At 41.3% G+C, this 24454-nt stretch overlaps 1 protein-coding gene across 1 annotated transcript; it reads left to right on the forward strand.

Annotated features, from left to right (window-relative positions):
* Positions 1–53: 53 nt before the first annotated feature.
* Pdia3 (protein disulfide isomerase family A member 3) lies at positions 54–24212 on the forward strand. The gene is made up of 13 exons (XM_028766800.1): positions 54–365; positions 8708–8786; positions 10454–10571; positions 12273–12380; positions 15033–15162; positions 18551–18667; positions 18980–19105; positions 19763–19945; positions 20405–20513; positions 21062–21190; positions 22091–22170; positions 22515–22572; positions 23133–24212. Exons 1-13 carry the CDS (start codon positions 199–201, stop codon positions 23244–23246), a joined length of 1518 nt encoding a protein of 505 aa, XP_028622633.1. The 5' UTR covers positions 54–198; the 3' UTR covers positions 23247–24212.
* The last annotated feature ends 242 nt before the right edge of the window (positions 24213–24454 follow it).

Genomic DNA, 24454 nt, shown 5'->3' on the forward strand with positions numbered 1-24454 from the left:
GCCCGCCCGACGCAGCGTGACGCAGCCAATCGGCGGCTGCCACACTGCGAGCCCGAGCAGGCCTAGGGGGTTGGGACCTCGGCAGCAGGTCTGCCCGGGCCAGACGCGCGAGCGCAGGCAGCGGCTGCAGATTGTTGGCTCTCTGGTCTCAGTTCTCGGATCCCGGGTCTCCGACCGCCCCCGCCGCGTCCCGTCGCCATGCGCTTCAGCTGCCTAGCGCTGCTCCCGGGCGTGGCGCTGCTGCTCGCCTCGGCCCGCCTCGCCGCCGCCTCAGATGTGTTGGAACTGACGGACGAAAACTTCGAGAGTCGCGTCTCCGACACGGGCTCAGCGGGGCTCATGCTAGTCGAGTTCTTCGCCCCCTGGTGAGACCCTTTGCGGAGATTAGGGCCGGAGGACCGGCTGGGCGCGGGAGCGGTTGGGCCTACGCAACGCGGGCGCCCTCCGCTATCTAGCAGGCCTGGCTGCGGCTGCCTTGTTGCCAGTCGGTGGGGAACGGGGAGGCGCTCGGCCGGGGATGGGGGTGGGGTAAGGATGAGGTAGGGTGGGGACGGGGCAGATCCGGAAAGCAGAAAGCCTAATCTCCAGGGTAGGGCCACGTCCTTACCTCCGCGTTCTTGCTGCACTTCCTATGTGGAAGGTTTACCCATCCCCTCCCCCTCCAGTCTGTCTTTCAGTATCTAGGTGAGTCAGTGTAAATGTCCCCTGGTCTCCAGACCAAAGCTTTAGGAAGGAGGCAGAGGTCCTCTTTTAAGTGTAGAGGTTTTAGATCTCAAGCTATTTTTTGGGTTTGTTTTTTTTTTTTGTCTTTTTGTCTCCACCCCATTGGAGCCATTGGTTTCTAACCAAGGTCACTCAGTGGCTGCAAAAAGATCCTAAGTGCTTTCTTGAGACAAGCCATTATTTGGTCCATGGGTATGGCTTACACTATTTTACATTAAGCTGCAAAGGCCTCTTATTAAAATAGTAAACGAACAAGAATTATTTCACTAGGACCTATCATAATTGTCAGCTTTAGGTAATTCTAGAAAATGATAATATTTTAAATAAGAAAGTAACCACTGTTGGGCTGCTTAACATAAGAAAAGCGTATGTTCTTTAGAGTAGGCGTGACCCCAAATAAAAACTTGGTTGGGAAGGGAGATCAGATAAGGATTTCTAGTTTTGTCACTTAGAGTAGTGGGTTGGGTAATTTACAAATTATTACCAGGACATGTAGTTTAGTAGATGTGTATTTCTTTCCCCTCCTGGCACAATGACCCTTAATTCAAAACTGTCCAAAAGTACCAGTAAGATTGAGTGTAATAGTTACACTGTAACTTATCTTTGCTTCTGACCCAGTGGGATCATTACATCCCAAGCTTATCTGACTTAGATGGTCACACTCAAAAGTCGTGTAATGAAGACTGCCAAAAGAGGCAGGAAGCAAATTGTGTTTCAGCTTGGGATATTTTATGTTCAGGCATTTCTGTAGTTTATAGTCAGATGGATTACACATTATAGATAGCGTTTATATGTCTTTAGAATTCGTGTTCTCTCTTAGAATTTATCATAGTTATATAATCATGATGTTAACTGGGGGGTGTCACTTGGGTCCAGCTTCTTTGTCTGAAGGAGGTCATACAATTGAAGACTTGTGGGCTGTTACACAATTAGAGTTTTCAGTCAAGGTTTTGGGATATGGTTTAGTGCTTGCCAGGCATGTCCAATCCCCATTTTTGAAAAAAAAAAATACAGAAAACACACACAGATATGTGAAACCATATATATTCCTAAGAAACAAGTCCCTCTGTATAGTTTAGGCTTACCTCAAACTCAGGATCTTCTTACTCCAGCCTCCTTTTTCTTTTGAGACAGGGTCTCCTGTTGTCTAGCTAGCCTTCAGTTCCGAGATCTTTTGCCTCTGTTCTGAATGCCCCAAGGCACCTGGCTTCCTTAAGACTACATATCCCATCATACATTGAGGGATCAAGAGTTAGGTGGGCCAGGCAGTGGTGGCACACACCTTTGATCCCAGCACTTGGGAGGCAGAGGCAGGTGGATTTCTGAGTTCGAGGCCAGCCTGGTCTACAGAGTGAGTTCCAGGACAGCCAGAGCTACACAGAGAAACCCTGTCTTGAAAAACCCAAAAAAAAAAAAAAAAAAAGAGGGGCAATGTTCACAACACAAGTAGATGTTTAAGACTTAAAACATTTAAATACTGCTATTTCTCACAGAGAAATTCAGATACTGATATTCCTACAAATACACAGGTTAGTCAAACAATGTGACTCACACCTATAATCCAAGTACTTAAGCAGTGAAGTCAGGATGACAGACCACGGCCAGCCTCTAGTACATAAAATCTTGTTTCAAATAAAACAAAACCTCATGTCAACAGTGGCCTGCAAAGAAATGTTTCACTTTCATTTACAAAATTAAAGGGTTAGACCTAAATGAAAATGGAACCTAGAGCTTTGCTTGAGGTACCCAAGCACTTTATCTCAATGAACTGCAGTTCCAGACTCCATTTTGACCCCTACCACTTAAAACACTTCAAGTTATGGGTATGTGCACATGAATGCAAGTGCCCATGGCCAGAAGCACCAGATCCTTCAGTGTCCTCTGGAAAAGCCAGTGCTCTTAACTGCTGAGCCATCTTTCCAGTCCCCATTTACTGTTAATTAGACTTTCAATTGATGTGGTGGTACACACCTTTAGTCTCAGGACTCAGATTAGTGTACCAGGACTAGGTCAGCCAGAGCTAGACAGTGAGACTCTATCTCAACAGTTTTCATTTGCTGTTGCTAACAGGGGATGGTACTGCTGTTATATACAAAAGAAAAGAGTAAATAAATCTCCAGAGCTTGGTGTGGTGGTCTATAAGCTCAGCCATTGGGAGGCAGGGACTCAAGGGTGAGAAATTCAAGCCCAGCTTGAGCTACTTAAGACTTTGTCTCAAAAAAATCAAGGAAACTAACAAATTTTAAAAAAAATTACAACTGTTAAAACAGAGTATGTAGAAATAATGAAATTACTAACAGGAGACTTCGTTCACTTTAAACTGCTCCTTCTGAGAAATCTTTCCTACTGGCAATGTGGAAGATGACTTTATCTTCTCAGCCAACTAAAAACAGATACCTCAGCAGAAATCCACCCAACTCTTTTTATTTTTTTATTTTTATTTTTTGGTTTTTCGAGACAGGGTTTCTCTGTGTAGCTCTGGCTGTCCTGGAACTCACTCTGTAGACCAGGCTGGCCTCGAACTCAGAAATCCACCTGCCTCTGCCTCCCAAGTGCTGGGATCAAAGGCGTGTGCCACCACAGCCCGGCTCTATTCTTCTTTATATCTTAACTTGGATCTCCTTTCTTGTTCCTAGTCATCTTTTCAACATTTGAGATTTTATTACAACTTGTGTCCTTCCCTGAACAATTAACTCATTAATCCTTCTCCAAACTGGATTCCTACAGGGAAAGAACTGTATACTTTCTCACAGAGGCTAAAATAATTACATGAGACACAATGCATGACGTGATAGTTACTGAGTAATAACATGTTGGGGTTATCTGCTCAGTACCATCTGGGAGAGTTGATACTTCAGATTGTTTCTTTCCAGGTTCATTGTATCTTAGTCACTTTTCTATTGCTGTGACAAAACATGACCACAACAATTTGTTAGAGAGTTTATTAAAAGTTTGTTTAAGGTTTACGGTTTCAGAGGCTTAGAGTCCATGATCATCATGGCAGTGAGCAGTACCTGAGGGCTCTGCTCACATGTTGAGACAGCAACCTTGAAGCAGAGAGAGCTAAATGGAATGATGGGAGTTTTTCAAACCTCAAGGCTGGACATCCCTCCCCTGCAAGTGACATACCTCCCAATTCTTTCCAAATGGTTCTGCCAAAGCAAAGAGGAACCAAGCATTCAAATATGAATCTATGGGGACTTTTATGTGTATGAATGGAGGCTATCAGGTATCTTTTAACTGGGGTTACAAATGGTTGTGAGCTGTGCCTTGTAGGTGCCAGGAACAAAATTCAGGTCCCCTGCTATAATAGCAAGTGCTCTTAACTGCTGAGCCATCTCTCCAACTCTCTGTCTTTTGAAAAAAAAAAAAAAGTCTTAATATTGTGGGGTCAAGGACAGGTTGGTGTTTGTTTTCTCCTTCCACCTTATATAGATGCTGGGAGTCTTCAGTTGTCAGGCAAGTGTAGTAGGTTACTAGGTGCTGTCACCTGCTGGCTTATGTCATTGCCACTGCACTGCTCCCATCCTGGTGCTGGACAGGACACTGAGACCCAGGCCTTACCCACTTAAGGAAACATTCTGCAGCTGAGCTACATCTCCATCCTCTGCATTCTCTTCCCTCTCCCTCTCTTTTGTCCCTCCCCCAGGTAAAGGGGTAGAGTTTATAACCCTACTTTGGCCTTGGACTTAAGATCTTGTCAACAGGGCTAGTGAGATGCCTGGTATTATGGATATGTGCCTTTCTGCCAGGCTTCTTGGGGATTTTCATCATCAGCCATACATAATTTACTGTAATGCTTTTTTGGAGACAAGATTTCACTGTGTAGACCAGGCTGGCTTCAAACTCAGAGATCCACCTGCCATCACACCTGGCCTTCCCTGACTATTTCTATGTGTATTTATAAAGTTGTCAATTTTTTTCTCTTATTTTTCAGGAGAGGTGAAGTAAAGATACTAACTTTTTTTGCTTTAATTTTGACAATTACTACAGTAAAAAATCAACATCAAGAGACAGGCTCGGTGTTATATCCCTCTTTGCTCAGGTTTTCAGAAGCTGAGGAAGGCAGATTCTAAGTTTGAAACTGCTTGGGCTACATTAAAAAGATCCTGCCCCAAGAAAAGATGAAATGAAATCTTTCCTCTTTTGCAGCTTAAGTATTATCTGCTATGTGAATCTAGATGTCTTGTTGCCTCTCTGTTTGCTTTCCTCAGCTATATATTCCAAACTGTAGTCCTAATACATGTTTCTTGCTTTCACGATTGTTTGAAAACAGACTTCTTATATATTAGCTCTGCTATTTACCTTGAACACCCTACCCTTTCCTCTTTGAAGCCTTACTTAAAGACCCAAACCTAGATAATACAGCCTTAAAAATGTATTCTTTTTAAACCCTTGGAAACTGGGTTTAAAATACTTCAGAGGAAGAGGCAGAAAGATTGCTGTAAGTTCTAGGACACCCAGGGTCACCTGGTGAGATTATGTCTTGAGAGAAAGTGAACTGAACACCATGAATCAGCATCAAGTGCCTTTTCTCTCTTTGTTCAATGTAGCTCTGAGCCTAACCAGCTGGAGGGCTACACAGAATGAAGTGCAGAAGGTGTTGATGTAGTAATAGATGCACTAAGCCAAAGCTGGAGTATCGTGGCCCGTTGAGGCTATGTTGGGCTATATAGTTTCAAGATAGCCTGGAGCTACAGAGTGTGTGTGTGGGGGGGGGGGAGAAACCCATAAAAATCTTACCTGAGATTCAGCACCGTGTTAGAAAACAGGTGGTAGAAAGCCTAGTTTTATAGTTTTGTGGTTCACTTGACCATGAGAACTGATTAAAACATAAGCTGGTATATTTTTCCCAGAGGGCTACCAGAAACACCTGCTCTTCTATCCAGAAAGTCCTAACAGTCCCACAGGTGTACTTCCCATGCATTTGGGTGTATGACATGTTCTTGTCAGTATACAGCTAGCACCAGCTGTATATTATCTCTTCAAAGGCCCAGTGGGTTGCAGAGGGATCACTTTGAGACGGTTGATGAGTTCTGTTTTCCCTATAGGCAACAAAAGTAGAAAACAGAAGGAAAAGAGCCAGGTGAGGTGGTGGATATCTGTAATTCCCAAAAATTTGGGAGATGGTGGTGGATCAGAAGTGTTTAAGGATGATCTTTGGCTATAAAGTATTGTGCCTCTGAAAAGTAGTCTAGATAAAGAATTTTAAGAGACTGACTCAAAAACAGGCTGGAGAGATGGCTCAGTGATTAAGAGTGAATGCTGCTTTTGCAGATACCCAAAATTCTATTCCCAGCATCTGTATCTGGTGCTTCACAATTGCCTGTAACCCCAGTTCCAAAGGAGATACACAAAAATTTTAAAAAGGGGGAAAAAACTGTAAAAGTTCATATTCTCTTAGGGTCTTTAGGATACCTGTTGAAAAATTGTCAAAAGTTTAAATGAAGAACCAAGTAATAGTACAAAAGAAAAAAACCAACAGCGTACCCTGGGGTTCTGTTTAAGTGTGTGTGTGTCTGTGTGTAAGAGAAGAGGACAATCTTTCAGAGCTGATTTTCTCTTTTGCATCATACTGGAAGCAAATTTTGGCTTAGTGGCAAGTACATTTACTTACTAAGCTATCTTGCACACACATAGACACATTTATTAAAAATATAAAAGGACTACACTAAATATGGTAGCTCAAGCTACCCTGAGCAATAGAGGCCAGCTGCAGTCATATAATGAGATCCTGTCTTAGAAAGGAAGAAAGTATAAAAGGACCAAATGATAGACACCCAAGTTCAAGATGGAGGAAGGAGTACATAAGCAGGAAGGGGTGCAGGAAGGTTTCAGCTGCATTGACTTTTGAGACAGGAGCTTTCTGTGTGACCCTGGCTGTCCTGGAACTCACTCTGCTCTGTAGACCAGGCTGGCCTTGAACTCAGGATATACCTGCCTCCTGAGTGTTGGGAATAAAAGCATGCACTACTACCACCCAGCTATCTTTTTTCTTAATGAGATATAAAGTAATGGTTCTTCATGTAACCAGTGACATCCTAGATGCATTCAAAATATGGTTTATTTTTTTTAATGTATTTATCTCTCTCAAATACCCCAACCCCACCTCCCCTCTCCTTTAGACCCACTGTTCCTCCATCCTTTCAGAAGAGTGAGCCTTGAGGGATAGTAACCTAACGTGGCATAACAAGATACAGTAAGACTAGGCACAAGCCCAAATCAAGACTGTTGTTTCTCCCCGTACTCTCCCTCTATCCCTCCCTCCCTCACCTGACCCCTCCTGTTCTCATGCCCACCTACTCCAGTACACCCACAAATCTATTCTATTTCCCCTCCCCAGGGAGATCCATGTGGTCCTCCCTAAAGCCCTTCTTGTTACTTAGCTTCTCTGACTGTGGATTGTAGTTTGATTATCCTTTACTTAACATCCAATATCCATTTATTGACTACATATCATGTTTGTCGTTCTGGGTCTGGATTGCATCACCCAGGAACAGCTGAGTAGTACTCCATTGTGTAAACATTTGCCTTTTAAAAACAAGATTTTATTGCATTTTTTTTCTTTTTGTGTGCACATGACAGATGTGGGTGTATATATGCCACAGTGCATGGGTGGAGATCAGAGGACCCTTTTTAGGAATCAGTCTTTCTTCTCTGCCATGTAGATCCCAGAGATGGCTCAGATCATCAGCAAATACCTTTAACTGCTAGTCAACTCAGTGGTTTCATGAATATATTTGAATTGTTAATAAAATACAGATTCCAATTACTTTAATATAAGAAAAATAATCGCCATGTGTGCGCACATTTTTTTTTCCTTTAAATATCCAAGCACTTGAGAGGCAGAAGCAGGCAGATCTTTGAGCCCATGACCAGCCCAGTCTGCATAGAGAGTTCCAGGACAGTCAGAACTACATGGAGAAACCCTATCTTGGAAAAAAATGAAAAGGAAAAGAAGCATCAAGTTGTTCCTTTGGCCCCATAGATGCAAATCCACAAGGATTATGTTGTAGACTAAACAGAATGGGTGGTATTCAAAAAGGAATGCCCTGAAAAAGTCTATAGTGTCACATGCTGTCTGTAGCTAAGCATGCTGTTGGCATTATTGTAAACAAGCAAGTTGAGAATAGTTCTTGTGGAGGCCGATCAGTGGTGGCACACGCCTTTAATCCCAGCGCTTGGGAGGCAGAGGCAGGCGGATCTCTGAGTTCGAGAGTTTGAGGCTAGCCTGGTCTACAGAGTGAGTTCCAGGACAGCCAGGGCTACACACAGAGAAACCCTGTCTCGAAAAAAGCCAAAAGAAAAAAAAAAGACAGAAGAGAGAATAGTTCTTGTGAAGAGGCTCTAGTGTGTGCATTGAGCATATTAAGCACTCTTAATAAAGCTTAAGCCAAAGAAAAGGGTACTGTGATTCACCTGAAGCATCAGCCGCTCCACTTAGAAAGATAAACACACTTGTGAGATGAAGGGAGAGGAGCCTGAGTGTCTAGAGTCTATTCCCTATGCATTAATTCATGGGTTAACGTTCAAAAAGAAGTAACAGATCTAGACTTTAAAAAGTAATAATCAGGTGATGCTGGTGCATGCCTTTAGTCTTAGCACTTGGGAGACAGAGGCAGGTGGATCTCTGTAAGTTCCAGGACAGCCAGGGCTACAGAGAAACCCTGTCTCAAAAAAAAAAAAAAAAAAAAAAAAAAAACAGGTCATGACTCAAATATCAGAAGTCTCAGGTATAATTTGGTAGTAGAATAATTGGTGTAGCATCCCTAGTCAGTACAAGAGAGGTGGGAAAGTGATGATCACACCCTGGACTATGTAACAAGACCCTGTCTTTCCCCCCGCCCCCCCCCCGGCAAAAAAAAAAAAAGAAAAACCAACAGGATAGGGGGAGGTGGCTAGTGTGGCTAGTATGATAAGAGATTCAAAACATCAGTAAGTATGTGTTAAACTAAGAATCTGGCTTTTTTTTTTTAATAAATAGGTGTGGACATTGCAAGAGGCTTGCCCCTGAGTATGAAGCTGCAGCAACCAGATTAAAAGGAATAGTCCCATTAGCAAAGGTGAGCATCAGTGTGTTCACTAAAATGGAATATGGAATATGTTTTATTACATGTATATGTGAGTGGGTGTGCGTGCGTGCGTTCGTGCGTGTGTGTGTGTGTGTGTGTGTGTGTGTACCCATGTTGCCCCTTTATTTACATGCTTAGCCATCTTACTGGCCCAAGTACTTTAATAGTATATAAAACCAGTATGAGAGTGAGGGGTTCAGTGGTTAAAAGTACTGGCTGCTCTCACAGAGGACGTGAGTTCATTTCCCAGTGCTCACTTGGTGTCTCACAACCATTCTTCCAGTTCCAGAGGACAGATACCCTCTTCTGACCTCTGCAGGCACTGCATGCACCTGGTACATATATGTGCAGAAAAAACATTTACACATAAAATAAAACGTAATAATAAAAAAGAACATGGTGAATAAGAACCAAGGGGCAAACAAAGATAATAAAGGTACAGCTGTAAGGATGAGAAGGAAAATAGTTACTAAGTTCTGTAATCTGCCCTGATAATGGTCAGTGATGAGATCTGTGAAAAAGAGATGGAGTACAATTAACCACTTGGTTAATTGTAAGGCTGGTATTTGTTTTCATAGTATGTTTTAAGAGCCAGCTGTGGTGGTGGCCCATGATGCCAGCATTTGGGAGGTAAAGCCAAGATTAGAAGTTCAAGACTAGCCTGAGCTATCTGAGACCTTGTCTCACACACAAACAGGCAAAGAAAGTAATGTTTAATAAATTTTGCCAATCCCAGCACTTGAGAGGCAGAGACTGGCAGATTTCTGAGTTCGAGGCCAGCCTGGTCTACAGAGTGAGTTCCAGGACAGCCAGAAATACACAGAGAAACCCTGTCTCGAAAAACAAAAATAAATAAATAAGTAAATTTTGCCATTCTGTAGCATTCTAAAGTAATGAGCCCATAGCTGTTTCAGTTTAAATGTCATGTCTGCTAACTTCAGATAAGTAGTTTGTATCTTAGAAGTTTTTAAAATTACATTTTATCCTAATATAGTTAAGGAACTTCCCATAGCAAAAAAAGTCATGTTGTAATTTTTATTTCATGTGACTGTAGGCATGAAAATAGCATAAAGCTACTCAGAAGGTTGTAAGGCTGGCTGTACATTAATTTTCTCTACCTACCTTAGTACATAAGGATCAAACCTCAGAATCTTAAAAGGTTAATGTATTTCCTATGGTTTTAAACCAATTGTTTCCTTTTATGCCACATGTATTGATGCCTTTACCAGTAAACTAATTATTTACAAAATCAAATTACATCCAATCCCAGCTACAGGGCGAGTATACTAAGCACATTCCTTCAGTAATGGTTGTCACCAAGTAAGTCATTGTCAGAACTGAGAGTGTAGCTTAGTAGTAAAGCAGTGGGTTTGATGTGCACCATGAAATGGGAGGGGAGCATTATTGAAATAATGTAAATAAATACTAGTTTTGGAATTTTTATATAAAACCAAGGAATGTAAAATCTAAAGCACCTCTTTGGCATTTATGGTCTAGTTAAATAGCACCCATACATCTTAACGGTCTAATGACCTGTGGTACATATGCCAAGAAGTATTGATCCTCTGTGGGGATAGCCAGTCTTAATATTTGGGACTATTAGAAGATCTTACAGCAAGTACTTAAGATAATAAAATAACTCTTGTTCTAATCTTTAGGTGGATTGCACTGCCAACACAAACACCTGTAATAAGTATGGAGTCAGTGGCTACCCAACTCTTAAGATATTTAGAGATGGTGAAGAAGCGGGTGCTTATGATGGGCCTAGGACTGCCGGTAAGGATCCTGGATTGTGTTTGACTAGGCTAGATTTAACTTTCTTTTTGTGTTTTTTGAGACACAGTCTCATTATGGAGCTCTGGCTGTCCTAGAACTTACTATGTAGATCAGGATGACCTGGAATTTGCAGAGATCAGTTTGCCTCTGCCTCCCAAGTGCTGAGATTAAAGTCAAGTACCGTTTACACACAGTTTAGGCTTAACTCTCTAATCACCCTGCTTCCATTTTACAGGTGATGACATTATAGGCATGTGCCACCATACCTGCCTTGGAAATTGAAAATTTCCTTGTAATTGGAAATTACATTCTGGAATTTGAATTAACATTTTGTTAAGATTTCATTGTGTAGCACAAATAGTCTAGAATAAATGTGCTAATTTTTTTTCTAATGATTTGTGTGGTGTGGGGGAGGGCTGTGAAAGCAGGGTAGGGAGTCCTCAAGTGCAGGCATGAGCTAGCCCCTAAATAAATAAATACTTTATTCTTAGTAGTGGGAGAAAAATTGTTCTATACAGCATACTTAAAATCATTAAAATTTCTCATTTTAGAGGTCAACTTGTTAGGTAACAGAAAGCTTTTTTTGTCTAAATAACTTGTTATGAAGTAATATAGAAAATACTTGAACTTCAAATGCAAGCTCAGCCAAGCATGTTTTTATTTGATAATTATCATTTTATCTACTCTATGTCAGATACTCTGGATAGTAGGTGTTAATATTCATAAACAAAGTACTGGTCCTGTTTTCTGGAGTTTGTTTTCTAGCTGATAGAAGGAAGGAGGCAATTAGTATATAAATGTTACATCTAGGAAAGCAGCGTAACAGGTATAAATTCCTGTGCTTTTTGACTGTGGATTTACTTCTAGAAAGTTACCCTGAAGATTTATTGTGCAAATTTACCTGCAGACAATCATTTGAAAAAGCAAAAGAGCCGGGCGGTGTTGGCGCACACCTTTAATCCCAGCACTTGGGAGGCAGAGACAGGCAGATTTCTGAGTTCGAAGCTAGCCTGGTCTACAATGTGGGTTCCAGAACAGCCAGGGCTACACAGAGAAACCCTGTCTCGAAAAACAAAAAAAGAAAGAAAAAGACTAGAAATAAATGTCTGTGGGTTGTCATGGGTTAAATAAATCACTATATGTAAGTCCAAAAAACCACTCTGCAACTGTAATAAATGATTGAAAGGCTGTCAGGGTGGCTCAGTGGGTAAAGACACCTACTGCCAAACATCATAATCCCCAGGACCCATGCAAGAGGAAAGAGCTAAGTTCTCCAGATTTCCCTCCGACTTCCACACAAGTGACGTTATGCCTCACACAGCAAAGCTTTCTTTTTAAAAAGTGGGGTGGAAGTGGGAGAGTAGAGATAGCACAGCTCATTATTTGGAGTATGAATTACTACTGTGTATTATATATACTGTGTTAATATATACCATGTAAAATAACCAAAACCAGTTGAGTTGAACATAGTAGTGCATCCTTGTAACCCTGGCACTTGGAAAGATTAGGGGTGGGGGGCAGAAGTCAGAGTAAGCCTCTGCTATACAACCTAGGTTAAGAGGCGTATAAGAAAGGAGCCAAGTGTGGTTTTATGGGAGACATTAAAAAAGTGATATTGTGTGTGTGCGTGCGTGCGTATTTTAGGATATACCAGTTACTTAGTTAATTGTATATGTGTTAATGTAACTTTTATCTTCTAAGATGGAATTGTCAGCCACTTGAAGAAACAAGCAGGGCCAGCTTCAGTTCCTCTCAGGACTGAGGAAGAATTTAAGAAGTTCATTAGTGATAAAGATGCCTCAGTGGTGGGTAAGTAGCAGATGCTTATGTTGATTGGACTTTGGGAAATCACAAAATTAAAGCACCTTAGGCCGACTTGAAGCAGTTAAATGACAACTGACAGAGCTGAGTCAACTATAACAGGGAAAGAGAATGGTATCTTGGGTAGATTTATATTCTTAGAGATGTAAGGGTTTAAAATCAGTTAAAAGACCAGAATAGAAGTATTGTCTTACCCCTCTACCCCCACCCCACCGTGCTGAAAATTTAACCTATCTCCTTACTCCTGCCAGGTAAGTCCTTTACCACAGAGCTATGTGTTCTTGCTCTGTCCCTTCCTTAACTCAGAGAGCTAAAGAAAAAGTGTGTAGTTAACTGAAAATAAGGTTTAGGGCAAGAGAATACAAATTAAATAGTCAACTCCTTTGTCTATTATCAATTTTTATAGCTATCTTTGTGATTATATTGCTCAAATTTTTATAGCTATAAATACCTGAGACTGGATCATATGCAAAGAAGAGAGATTTGTCTTAAAATTGGATGTTCAAAAAAGACAGTGGTGCCAAAAATGTTAAGTTCTGGTGTAGGTCTCTTTGGTTGCATCTCATGGAAGGAATGCATGCAACAAGGAGAGATTTGATCGTGGGCAGGAAATCAGAGAGGGAGGAGATATCAAGCTTATTACCATACCCGTCTGAGTTAAATTGTGCGGGAGAGGGAGAGAGTGTTAGTTGTGTGTTACACTGAGGATAAAACCTTGGCCTCAGCTGGGTAATGGGGGTATACACCTTTACTCCCATCACTTGGGAGACAGAGCAAGTGGATCTCTGAGTTTGAGGACATCCTGGTTTACAGAGACAGGACAGCCAGGGCTACACAGAAAAACCCTGTCTCAAAAAAAAAAAAAAAGACAAAAAACCCTCAGCCTTAGATGGGTGTGGTGGCACACATCTTTAATCCCAGCTTTCAGGAGAAGGGAACAGGCAGACTCTTGTTCTAGGCAGGAGTGCATAGTAAAAACAGACCTTTTACCATCTTAAAAAAACAAAAACAAACCTACTTAAACATAACCTGTAACTGATGTTTGAATTTGTTAGTCTTCTAAACACTAAAATAAAGGTTATTCTCTATAGCAAATATTTTATCATTTAAATTTGATATATCTGAGTTTAACAAATTCTTTATGTTACCATGTGTACTAGAAAGATGGCTTAGTGGTTAAAAAATATTGGCGGCTGGAGAGAGGGCTCAGTGGTTAAAAGTACTGACTGCTCTTCCAGAGGTCTTGAGTTCAATTCCCAGCAACCACATGGTAGCTCATAACCATATTTAGTGGGGATCTGATGCCCTCTACTGGTGTGTCTGAAGACAGTGACAGTGAATTCACTTACAAAAAATAAATAAATCTTAAAAAGTATTTGCTGCTTGTTCAGAGAACTAGAGTTTTGTTCTCTGTACCCACATTAGGTGACTCACAGACATCTGTAACTGGGATACTGATGTCCATTTGACTCCCTTGAGTAACTGGCCAAAATAAGTCATTCATTCACAAAAATAAATATTTTCTTTTCTTTCTTAATAATTAACCATAAGGAGCCTCTTTATTGATCGGTTTAATTTGTGTGAGTGTTTTGCTTCCATGTATGTGTGTGCCTGAAGCTCAAAGAAGTCAGAAGGCATAGAATCCTCTGGAACTAAAGTTATAGGTATTTGCAAGCCACCATTTGGGTGCTAGGAACTGAACCCAGGTCCTGGAAGAACAACATAGTGCAATTAACCACTGAGCCATCTCTCCAGCTCCAGTAGTCATTTCTTAAATACCCTATACCATGTGCTGTGCCCCTCTTCCTGTACCCCTACCCCAGTCATTTCATTTTGGGAGGAGAGGGATTTGAGACAGAGTCTCATTAAGTTGCATGCATGACTCTGGAACTGGAGCTGGCCTTTAGTCTCTTTAAGTTCCAAGATTACAGGCTTGTACCCTTTGTGTGTGTCCTTCCCTCCCTCCCTCCCTCCCAGGGCACTTAAGAGTAGCTTTAAAGACAAAGCATGTGTGGGGAAAGGTAAAGTGATTATAGTGTTTGTTTGGGGACAGGATTTCTCTATAAACCAGAGAATGTTCTGGAACTCACTCTGTAGAGCAGGCTGGCTGCATACTGAGAGATCTGCCTGTTTATGCCTCCCAGGTGCTAGAGCCTGTGCACCGTCACACCTGGCTTAATTTTTATTTTGTTTTACGTGTATGGATATTCTTCCTGCATATATGTGTCTCATCCGCTAGAGCTAGGACAGTTTTCAGCTGCCATATTATAAGTTTGAGAATTGAACCCAGGTCCTTTGCAAGATTAGCACTGGGCTAACCCTCCAGCCCCCTTTGCCATGTTGTTTAAATCTTTTAATACCTAAAATATTTCCTAAAGTTTAACGTGTGAGGCAGTTTGCCCAGATAGATCTGTTTTGGAGAAGTTGAGGAAAGACCAGTTCTACCAAACCTCTCCCTTAACTTTATCAAGAGGGTAGAGGATGAAATATTATGTCATATATTCAAAGCAGCCTCATCTTAGCCTGAATTACATTGTTTATCCATGATAGACTGAAGGCTTTGAAAATAAAAGAATATAAGTCTTGAATAATATAAGTCACAGCATTAATTATTCCTTGTGTTTGACATTTCCCATGCAGGTTTTTTCAGGGATTTATTCAGTGATGGGCACTCTGAGTTCCTAAAAGCAGCCAGCAACTTGAGAGATAACTACCGATTTGCACACACCAACGTTGAGTCTCTGGTGAAGGAGTACGATGATAATGGAGAGTAAGTGACTGAATAGAAGCATTGGACATCAGCAAATACATATAGAAATAGAAGTGCTGTGTAATACATTTGCTATAAAAATATAGAAAGTGGGGGAGTTTTTCCTTTGTGTGGGCTGAGTAGTATTAGAAAAAGCTACAGGGGCTTGAGAGACAATGCAGTGCTTACTGCTCTTGCAGAGGACCAGGCTTTAGTTTCAAGCACCCACATCAGTCAGGCAGCTCACAACTACATATAATGATTCCAGGGATTCTGGCACACATTGTTCTGGCTTCTGTGTGACATCACAAGAAAAGACTTCGTAGAAGGAGGTGGCTAACCTTATTTTGAGAACAGATCTTGCTGTGTAGATCAAGTTGGACTTGAACTTTCAGCAGTCCTATCTCTGGACTATTCCCAGTATGGAGGTGATTCTTAGTAGATGAGCTTTTCCAGGTAGAGTATGACAGTTGACCTGAGAATTTATTCTAGATCAAAGCTCAGGAAATAGCTCGTCAGTAAAGTGTTTGCTCTGTACCCACATAAAAAGCCTGAGCATGTTGGCACACATCTGCTTTATTTTTATTTATTTACTTTTTTTTTTTTTTTTTTTTTTTGGTGGTATTGTTTCTTTGTGTAGCCCTGGCTGTTCTGGAACTCACTCGATAGGCCAGACTGGTCTTGAACTCTGAGATCTGCCTGCCTCTGCCTCCTGAGTGCTGGGATTAAAGGCATGAGCCATAAAACAACAACAATATAGGAAAAATGTTTACTGTCAACTGTGCTGGGAACATTTTGGCAATGTAACTTCTGTCCAATACTAAGCTGGTTTACCACCTTAATTTTTAGTGTAATCATTGGGTATTAAAGATTTAATAAATCTTAGGTTGAAATTCAAGAGCCCATGATTCTTTTTTTTTTTAAAGAATTATTTTTTATATATATGAATACACACTGTAGCTGTCTTCAGACACACCAGAAGAGGGCATCAGATCTCATTACAGATGGTTGTGAGCCACCATGTGGTTGCTGGGATTTGAACTCAGGACCTCTGGAAGTGCAGTCAGTGCTCTTAAACACTGAGCCATCTCTCCAGCCCAAGCCCACGATTCTAATGTTAGTTTCATTATTAATTTTAAAGTTGTTGGACCAAGTAGCAATCTAATCCTTCAGGCTTTATAGGTTGTTTTATTTAAAAGGGAGTTAAGAGTAGGAAATGAATTTTTTTTTTTAAGGTGTGTGTGTGTGTTTGTTTGTTTTCTGTTATGTGTCTCTGTGTGCCACGTGTATGTCCGGGGAGGTGGTGAGACCCTCTGTGGGTGCTGGAAATTGAACCTGGGTCCTTTGCCAAGAACAAAGGCTCTTAGCCACCAAGCCAAGTCTCCAGCCCCCATATTTCTAATTTTTGGGTTTTGTTATTGTTGTTTTGTTTTTTTAATTTTGTTTTGTTTCTATTCGTTTGGTTTTGTTTTTCAAGACAGGATTTCTCAGTGTAACAGAGCCCTGGCTGTTTTAGACTAGACTCCCTTTGTAGAACAAGCTGGCCTCTACCTCACAGAGATCCACCTGCCTCTGCCTCCCGAGTGCTGTCACCACACCTAGCTCTAATTCTTATTTCTAAGATAGAATCATGCTATATAGCTGCCTCTACCCTAAAATTTAGCTTACAGCCTTTGCTGATCGTGCCTCCCAAATACTGAGATTACAGGTGTTTAAGATTACATGGGTCTAACTTCTAAATCTTTTTGTTTTTCGAGACAGGGTTTCTCTGTGTAGCTGTGTAGTCCTGGCTGTCCTGGAACTCACTCTGTAGACCAGGCTGGCCTTGAACTCAGAAATCTGCCTGCCTCTGCCTCCAAGGGCTGGGATTAAAGGCGTGTGCCACCACTGCCCAGCCCTTCTAAATCTTAAAAGCAGGTTGAAACCTGTTCTATCTTACCTTAGTTACAGGTGATAATGTATGGTGCCCTCTTCTACCCTCTGTATGTACCAAGCATACAGGTGGCACACAGATTCTGCAATTTGGTTAAGAAAAAAGATTTGTTTACAGTTGGGAGACTGACACAGTGTAGCCGCCCGAGCTGCCTCACGTTTGGGGGGGGGGGGGGCACTTTGTAACGGCCTGTTCTGCTGCTCCGGTCCGCGGGTCAGGGCCTAGCAAGAGAGAGAGTGGGGGCGGAGACGCGAAGAATGGAGACAAGACAGGGAGTCTGATCACGTCTCTCCAAGTTTCTTTATTGGAAGGAAATCCTGGGTATTTATACCCTTTACCACGTGCCTTGCCCTCGTGGACAAGCATAGCTGAAGGCACTACGTCATGTGCCTTGCAGCATGGATATCACGTGCACCTAGCACTGTGCACCTAGCTAGCAGTGCGGAGACCATGTGCGCCCACAAGCGTAGAGACCATGTGCACCTAGCTAACAGTGTGGAGACCACGTGTGCCTTGCAGCTGACAGCACTAAACAACAAAACAAGATATGTGAGAAAAACAAGATGTTTATCAGAGTGTGCTCAGCTGTTGTGGGCTGTTGAAAACAAGTCTCTTGTCAGGGTATATGGCTCGAGATGCCTGCAAAGATGATAGCCGCTTTACAACACAGGCAACTGTCTACATAGTGAGCTCCAGGTTTGTCTTCAAAGAATAAAAATTGTATTATTAATTTTTATATATAGTGTTTTGCCTACATGTGTGTTCTTGGACCATGTGCATGTATGGTCCTTAGAAGTCAGAGTCCTTTGGAACTGGCATTAGATTGTTATTAGCCTCCATTTGGGTGAAATCCAGTGCTATTAGCTGCTGAGCCATCTCTCCAGCCATACTTTTATGTGTTTATTAAAAGGTAGTTTGAACTTTTTATTTTGTTTCATTTCTGTTATGGTACCGGGAATGAGTCCAAGATAGGCAAGCATTCTGAACTATATCAGAATGTTGTAAACTGGATCTCACTATAGTGATTCTGCTGCCTCTTCCTCCCAAATGTAGAAATTACAGGTGTGTCACAATGCCTGTCGTGTCTTAGTTTTTTGGTTTGTTTGTTTGTTTGTTTTGGTTTTTTGAGACAGGGTTTCTCTGTGTACTCCTGGCTGTCCTGGAACTCACTCTGTAGACCAGGCTGGCCTCGAACTCAGAAATCTGCCTGCCTCTGCCTCCCAAGTGCTGGGATTAAGGGCGTGCGCCACCATTGCCTGGCTAGTTTTTTTGTTTTTGATATAGGGTCTTCCTATGTTGCTCTAGCTGATTTGTAGACTAGGCTGACCCCACATTCATAGACATCTACTTACCTCTTCATTCTAACTGCTGAGATTAAAGGTATCTGGCTTATCCTGAACGTTAAACAAAATATGAGAGACAATTCTGCTATTTGATGCTAAGGCACTTTTTGGGTTTTTTGCTTTTGTTTTAAAGGGGGATCACTATATTTCGCCCGCTACATCTTACTAACAAGTTTGAAGACAAAACTGTGGCATATACTGAAAAGAAAATGACCAGTGGCAAGATCAAGAAGTTTATTCAGGAAAGCATGTGAGTACCTTTCTGCTGGTCTGGGATCTCCTTCCTCTTGATTAGTTTACTTCAGCTACTTGGCAGGCTATGTTTTGGCTTAAATAAAACCCATGCAAGGGATTATAATTTTGCAACATAATATTAAACCTTTAATATGTGGACCCATTACATCTTATAAAGCTATGATGTGTGGACTCAGTACCTCTTACAGTGGTCCTGTATGTTGCAGTACTTGTATTAAATGTTAATGACAGATGATAGATGATGTCACATTGATAACTCCAGAATACAGCTAGAAATGACAAAGCTAATGGATTACTCTTATTTCAGTTTTGGTCTCTGTCCTCATATGACAGAAGATAATAAAGATTTGATACAAGGCAAGGACTTACTCACGGCTTACTATGATGTGGACTATGAAAAGAATGCTAAAGGTTCTAACTACTGGAGAAACAGGTAATAAAAACCATGTTTTTTCTTTTGTGTAGACATCTTTACTTCTTATGTTAACAGTTCTAATCATCTTATCCTGTTACCCTGGGATGTAAGATTGTGTGGAAATGGAGAGGTGATGTGGCTTATGGTTGGTACAATGGTTGCCTTGTACAAAGCCCTGGGTTTGGTTCTCAAGCACCATGTGTGTGCACACATACAGGTGCCCAGGTACCAAAAGACAGCTTGCCTATTGTTAGTCTTTCTGCCTTGTGAGTCCTTGGAATCAGATTCTGGGTTGTCAGGCTGAGAGTCGTCTCACCAGCCATGGCACCACATTTAAAACAAAAACTGGGTGTGATGGCACAGGGCTGTGATCCAAGCATTGAGAGGTTGGGGAGGACAACCAGAAGTTTAAGGTTATCCATGCTGCATACTGAATTTGTGGCTAATCTGGATTACATAAGAGTCAGTCTTTAAAATAAATTGGGGACCGGGCAGTGATGGCGTATACCTTTAATCCCAGCATTTGGGAGGCAGAGGCAGGAGGATTTCTGAGTTCAAGGCCAGCCTGGTCTACAGAGTTAGTTCCAGGACAGCCAAGGCTATACAGAGAAACCCTGTCTTGAAAAACTTTAAAAAAAAAAAATAACAAATATTTTTCATATTTGTTCCTCACAGGGTCATGATGGTAGCAAAGAAATTCCTTGATGCTGGACACAAACTCAACTTTGCAGTAGCTAGCCGTAAAACCTTTAGCCATGAACTGTCTGATTTTGGCTTAGAAAGCACTACTGGAGAGGTTCCTGTGGTGGCTATCAGAACTGCTAAAGGAGAGAAGTTTGTCATGCAGGAGGAGTTCTCGTAAGTTACTGCTTAGCATTGGTTCAGGATTTGACTTAGAACTTAGAACATTGGGGTGGGGAGAATATTCTTCCAGTCAGGGCCCCGTGATTATCATTTTCCTCTGTCTGCTTAGGTACTTCTGCAGGCTAAAAAAAGGGTTGCAGCTTGGAATTCTTTCTTAATTACTTTATTAGAAATAGTGGGTAGAAAGCAAGGCAGTGGTGGCGCAGGCCTTTAATCCCAGCACTTGGGAGGCAGAGGCAGGCGGATTTCTGAGTTCAACGCCTGGTCTACAGAGTGAGTTCCAGGACAGCCAGGGCTACACAGAAAAACCCTGTCTCGGAAAAAAAAAAAAAAGAAATAGTGGGTAGAGGCTGGACATGGTGATAAACTCTTTTAATCCCAGCATACACTTGGGTGATGGAAGCAGGAGAAAAGGATCGTGAGTTCCACTCAGATTCTGTCTTTCCTTTGCAGTCGAGATGGCAAGGCTCTTGAGCGGTTCCTGCAGGAATACTTTGATGGCAACTTGAAGAGATACCTGAAGTCTGAACCCATCCCAGAGACCAACGAAGGGCCTGTCAAGGTGTGTTGCTTGAGGTCTTACCACCTGTGTCTCTTCCTAAATTCTTACAGATAGACTTATACAAAAACTGTATTGACTTTTGTTTGTCTTTAATGCTGGGACTCAAACCTATATTAAACCCCCACGGATCTACATCCTCAGCAAAAGAAAACCGTTACAGACAGGTCCATTAGATGGCTCAGTGCTGAAAGCACTTGTTGTAAAAGCCTAAAGTCCTGTTAGGTCATCCCTTCATCCCATGTAACAATGGAAGGAGAGAATAAAATATAAAGCCTCCACATTTATGCATATATACACACAAGTAACTTTTAAAGAAGAAACAAAACTACTAGGTAGCCTTTGTTTGTTTTCAATTTCCTGTGACTGCTGTACATAGTTTGACAGGGATAGGTGTGAGGGTAAATTGGATCAAAGGGTAAATTTTAAAAATAACAACATGTTTAAGAATGTTGTAATGCAAATTGAGATGAATTAAATCTAGAACAGTTACAGCTTGTGGGTTTATTTTTCAGCTTTCTTATGACTAGTGAATCTCTTGCGTTTTCTAGGTTGTGGTAGCAGAAAATTTTGATGACATAGTGAATGATGAAGATAAGGATGTGCTGATTGAATTTTATGCTCCTTGGTGTGGTCACTGTAAGAATCTGGAACCCAAGTATAAAGAGCTGGGAGAAAAAGTAAGTCTGAACCCTCTTCTGAAAATAAAATTGAGCTGGAAGTCTATATACATATTAAGTGTAGACTCCATTAGTTACTAAATACTGGTATTTTTTTCCCCAACTATTGTTTACACACTTGCTCTTGACTGCCCTCTAGTGTCTATAGCATATAGAGCCATTCACAGAGAGCCAGCTAAACACACCAGGCTCATTCTACAACATGGTTACAGATACCTGGGATCTTCTGAATTTTGGTGTTGGGTTATGAATTCATAAAGCCTGTCATTTTAAAAATGCTTGGGAGTTTTGCACTTGTAATGTAATTCAACCCAGGTAATTTTAAAGGTGGCTATGTGTATAGTCTTTGTGTTTTGTTTTGAGATGGTGTCTTACTGTATAGTCACGAGCAGCCTGAATATGTACTCAGCCTCCCACATGGAGGACTAGACCTGGCCTTATATATAGTCTTATAGAAGTCAATATAGAAAAGAGAAGCTAAGAGGTTAGGAACTAAGTCGTGTGTTGTTCTTCTCATTTAGGCAAAACCCTTAAGTAAAACTCACAGGTAAAAGGCTGGAATTGTCATAAATCAGCAAGTACCTGTTAGTGACAGCTTTACCAGGCTGGTTTCAAACTCTGAAATGTGTCTGGTTTTGCCTCTGAAGAGTTAGGATGGGCCACCAAGCTGGGGTCTGTAGTAAATAATTTTGGCTAGCCTGGAACTTGTGACAGTCCAGCTTCTGTTTCCAAGTATAGGAGTCTGTGCGTGTACTTGGGCATGTTTATTTGAGGTAGAGTTTTATATGATGGCCTAGGCCAACCTGGAATTTGTGGCAATACCCCTGCCTCAGCTTCTTCAGCTCTGGAATTACAGATAAGTTCTTTGTTGTTGACTTTTTTTTTTTTTTTAATTAATAGCTCAGCAAAGACCCAAATATTGTCATAGCCAAGATGGATGCCACAGCCAATGATGTGCCTTCTCCATATGAAGTCAAGGGGTAAGTTGATTTAAAAAAAAAAAAAAAAAGATGGGGGGATTGAGATGGAATTTACTTTGTTACCTAGGACAGCCTCAAACTAACATAGCCTCAGCCACTAGAGTAGCCTCCAAGAAACTATGTCCTTATTGAACATAGTTTGGAGAGTGAATTTCTTAGATTTCTGTAATGAGTGATCCCAAAATTACTCCCAAGAGTCTCATAATTTGAGTATAATGTAGACGGTGAGTAACATCTGATCAGATTAGAAACTAGAAAGAAAAAATGATTGTACAACACTATTGGGCAGTATATGTTAGTCATACTCGGAGACCCAGTTAGTGAACTTTTTCCTTTTTTTCTAGTTTTCCTACCATCTACTTCTCACCAGCCAACAAGAAGCTAACTCCAAAGAAGTATGAAGTAAGTGCGTTGTCCTGTGTCCCCAAAGTACACACAGACATGTGTATGCACACATCATATAGATGGGTGGTGGTGGTTCTTCTTTCTCATCTTCCTCCTCCTCTTTCTTCCTCCTCCTTCCTTCTTCTTTCTCATCTTCCTCCTCCTCTTCCTCCTCCTCTTTCTTCCTCCTCCTTCCTTCTCCTTTCTTCTTCATGTTTTTTTATATGCACTGGTGTTTTGTCTCTGTGAGGGTTCAGATCCCCTGGAACTAGAGTTACAGACAGTTGTAAGCTACCATGTACAATGTAAGGATTAAACCTGGGTCCTGTGGAAGGCAGCCAGTGCTCTTAACCCCTTACCCAATCTCTCCTGCCCTGATAACTAGTTCTTCTTTTGGCCTGTTTTATTTATTTACATCTTATTTGTTACAGTGGATATGTGTGTGAAAGTCAGATGACAGCTTTGGGGAGTCAGTTTTCTCCTTCCATTTGGGATCTTGGTATCAAATTCTGCTGAGCCATCTTACTGGCCCTTAACTAGTGTTCTTTAGAAAGTTAAAATAACTTTTCTTTTTTCAGGGTGGCCGTGAATTAAATGATTTTATTAGCTATTTACAACGAGAAGCTACAAACCCCCCTATAATTCAAGAAGAAAAACCTAAGAAAAAGAAGAAGGCACAAGAGGACCTCTAAAGCAACAGCCAAATGCATCACTTTATAAAAGGACTCTTACACCAGAGAAGGCAAAACCATCATCAGAGAGGACAGAATGGATATACTCTGAATCCTGTTAAATTTTCTCTAAACTGTTTCTTAGCTGCACTGTTTGAAAATACCAGGACCAGTTTGTGTGTGGTTTGGAAAGAAAATTATTTGTGTTGGGAAGAATGTTGTGAGGGTGGGGGGAATTGAGTTGGGGGATTATTTTCTAATTTTTTTTGTACATTTGGAACAGTGACAATAAATGTGCCCCCTTTATACTGTCGTATTTTTCCCTTCGTGGAGTGGAGCATCAGGGTCTCTAAACTGTTAACTGTAGATTAGAAGTATTTGATCTATGCTGTTCAGTACCTGTAACTAAGCCAGGTATGTTAACACACCTGTAATCTCAACACTTGGGAGGTGTGGGCAAGAGATCTTAAGTTCAAGGTCATCCTTGGCTACAAAGCAGGTTTGAGGCTAGCATCTTAAACTATTTTGATCTTTAAAAAACAAAAACAACCAGCTATGCTGATTCCTGTAACTTCAGACTGAATAGATCCAGTTACTAACTCTAAATCTTCTAATTTATTAGTTTCAGTCTGTAGCCCAAGCTGTCCTTGAACTTGTGGCAGTCCTCCCTCCCTGGCCCTGAGGTACTGAGATTACAGTTGTTTCTGGCCTCATTCATGTTCTAAAGATGGATGCTGCTTATTGCCACACAGCCAAGCTTTCTGCATGTTCATGCCTCCTGAGGATGGTTCTCTGCCCAGAAATGCCCTGTGTGAGTGAGTGGCAGCAGTTTGGGGTTTCATCCAATTTTAGGAATTACTGACACTGCTGCGTGTAGCCATTTACTTCCCTCCAGTGAAACAGGGAAACAGTATCATTGCTGGCAAGAACAAGAGCCCACAGAGATCTGTTTTCTTTTGAGTGGATTAAAGTATTGCCCTCTTTTTATAGCTGAATCAGACTCTTGTCCACAGTTGTGGCTTTCAACTCTGGGTAATTCTAGATAAATAACTAATTCTAGGTGTCTCTAAACACACAAAGTGAAACATCTTACTATAATCCTTTTTTTTAGTATGTTTTTGGTAAAAAAAAAAACCTGATAACAAAATAGAGATCTGGATCATACTCAATACTTTAGAAACATGCTGTGGCTGGGGGAAGTAGTGTTGCTTATTGGTAGTGCACAAGTA

The sequence above is a fragment of the Grammomys surdaster genome, unplaced genomic scaffold (assembly GCF_004785775.1).
Source record: "Grammomys surdaster isolate TR1022 unplaced genomic scaffold, NIH_TR_1.0 170, whole genome shotgun sequence".
Classification (NCBI taxonomy): Eukaryota; Metazoa; Chordata; class Mammalia; order Rodentia; family Muridae; genus Grammomys; species Grammomys surdaster.

Excerpts from the sequence above, each read along its gene's own strand:
- Pdia3 (XM_028766800.1), top strand. The coding sequence starts at position 199 with ATGCGCTTCAGCTGCCTAGCGCTGCTCCCGGGCGTGGCGCTGCTGCTC. Across the intron at positions 366-8,707 it reads GTCGAGTTCTTCGCCCCCTG|GTGTGGACATTGCAAGAGGC; the intron begins GTGAGACCCTTT and ends TTTAATAAATAG. Across the intron at positions 15,163-18,550 it reads GAGTACGATGATAATGGAGA|GGGGATCACTATATTTCGCC; the intron begins GTAAGTGACTGA and ends TTTGTTTTAAAG.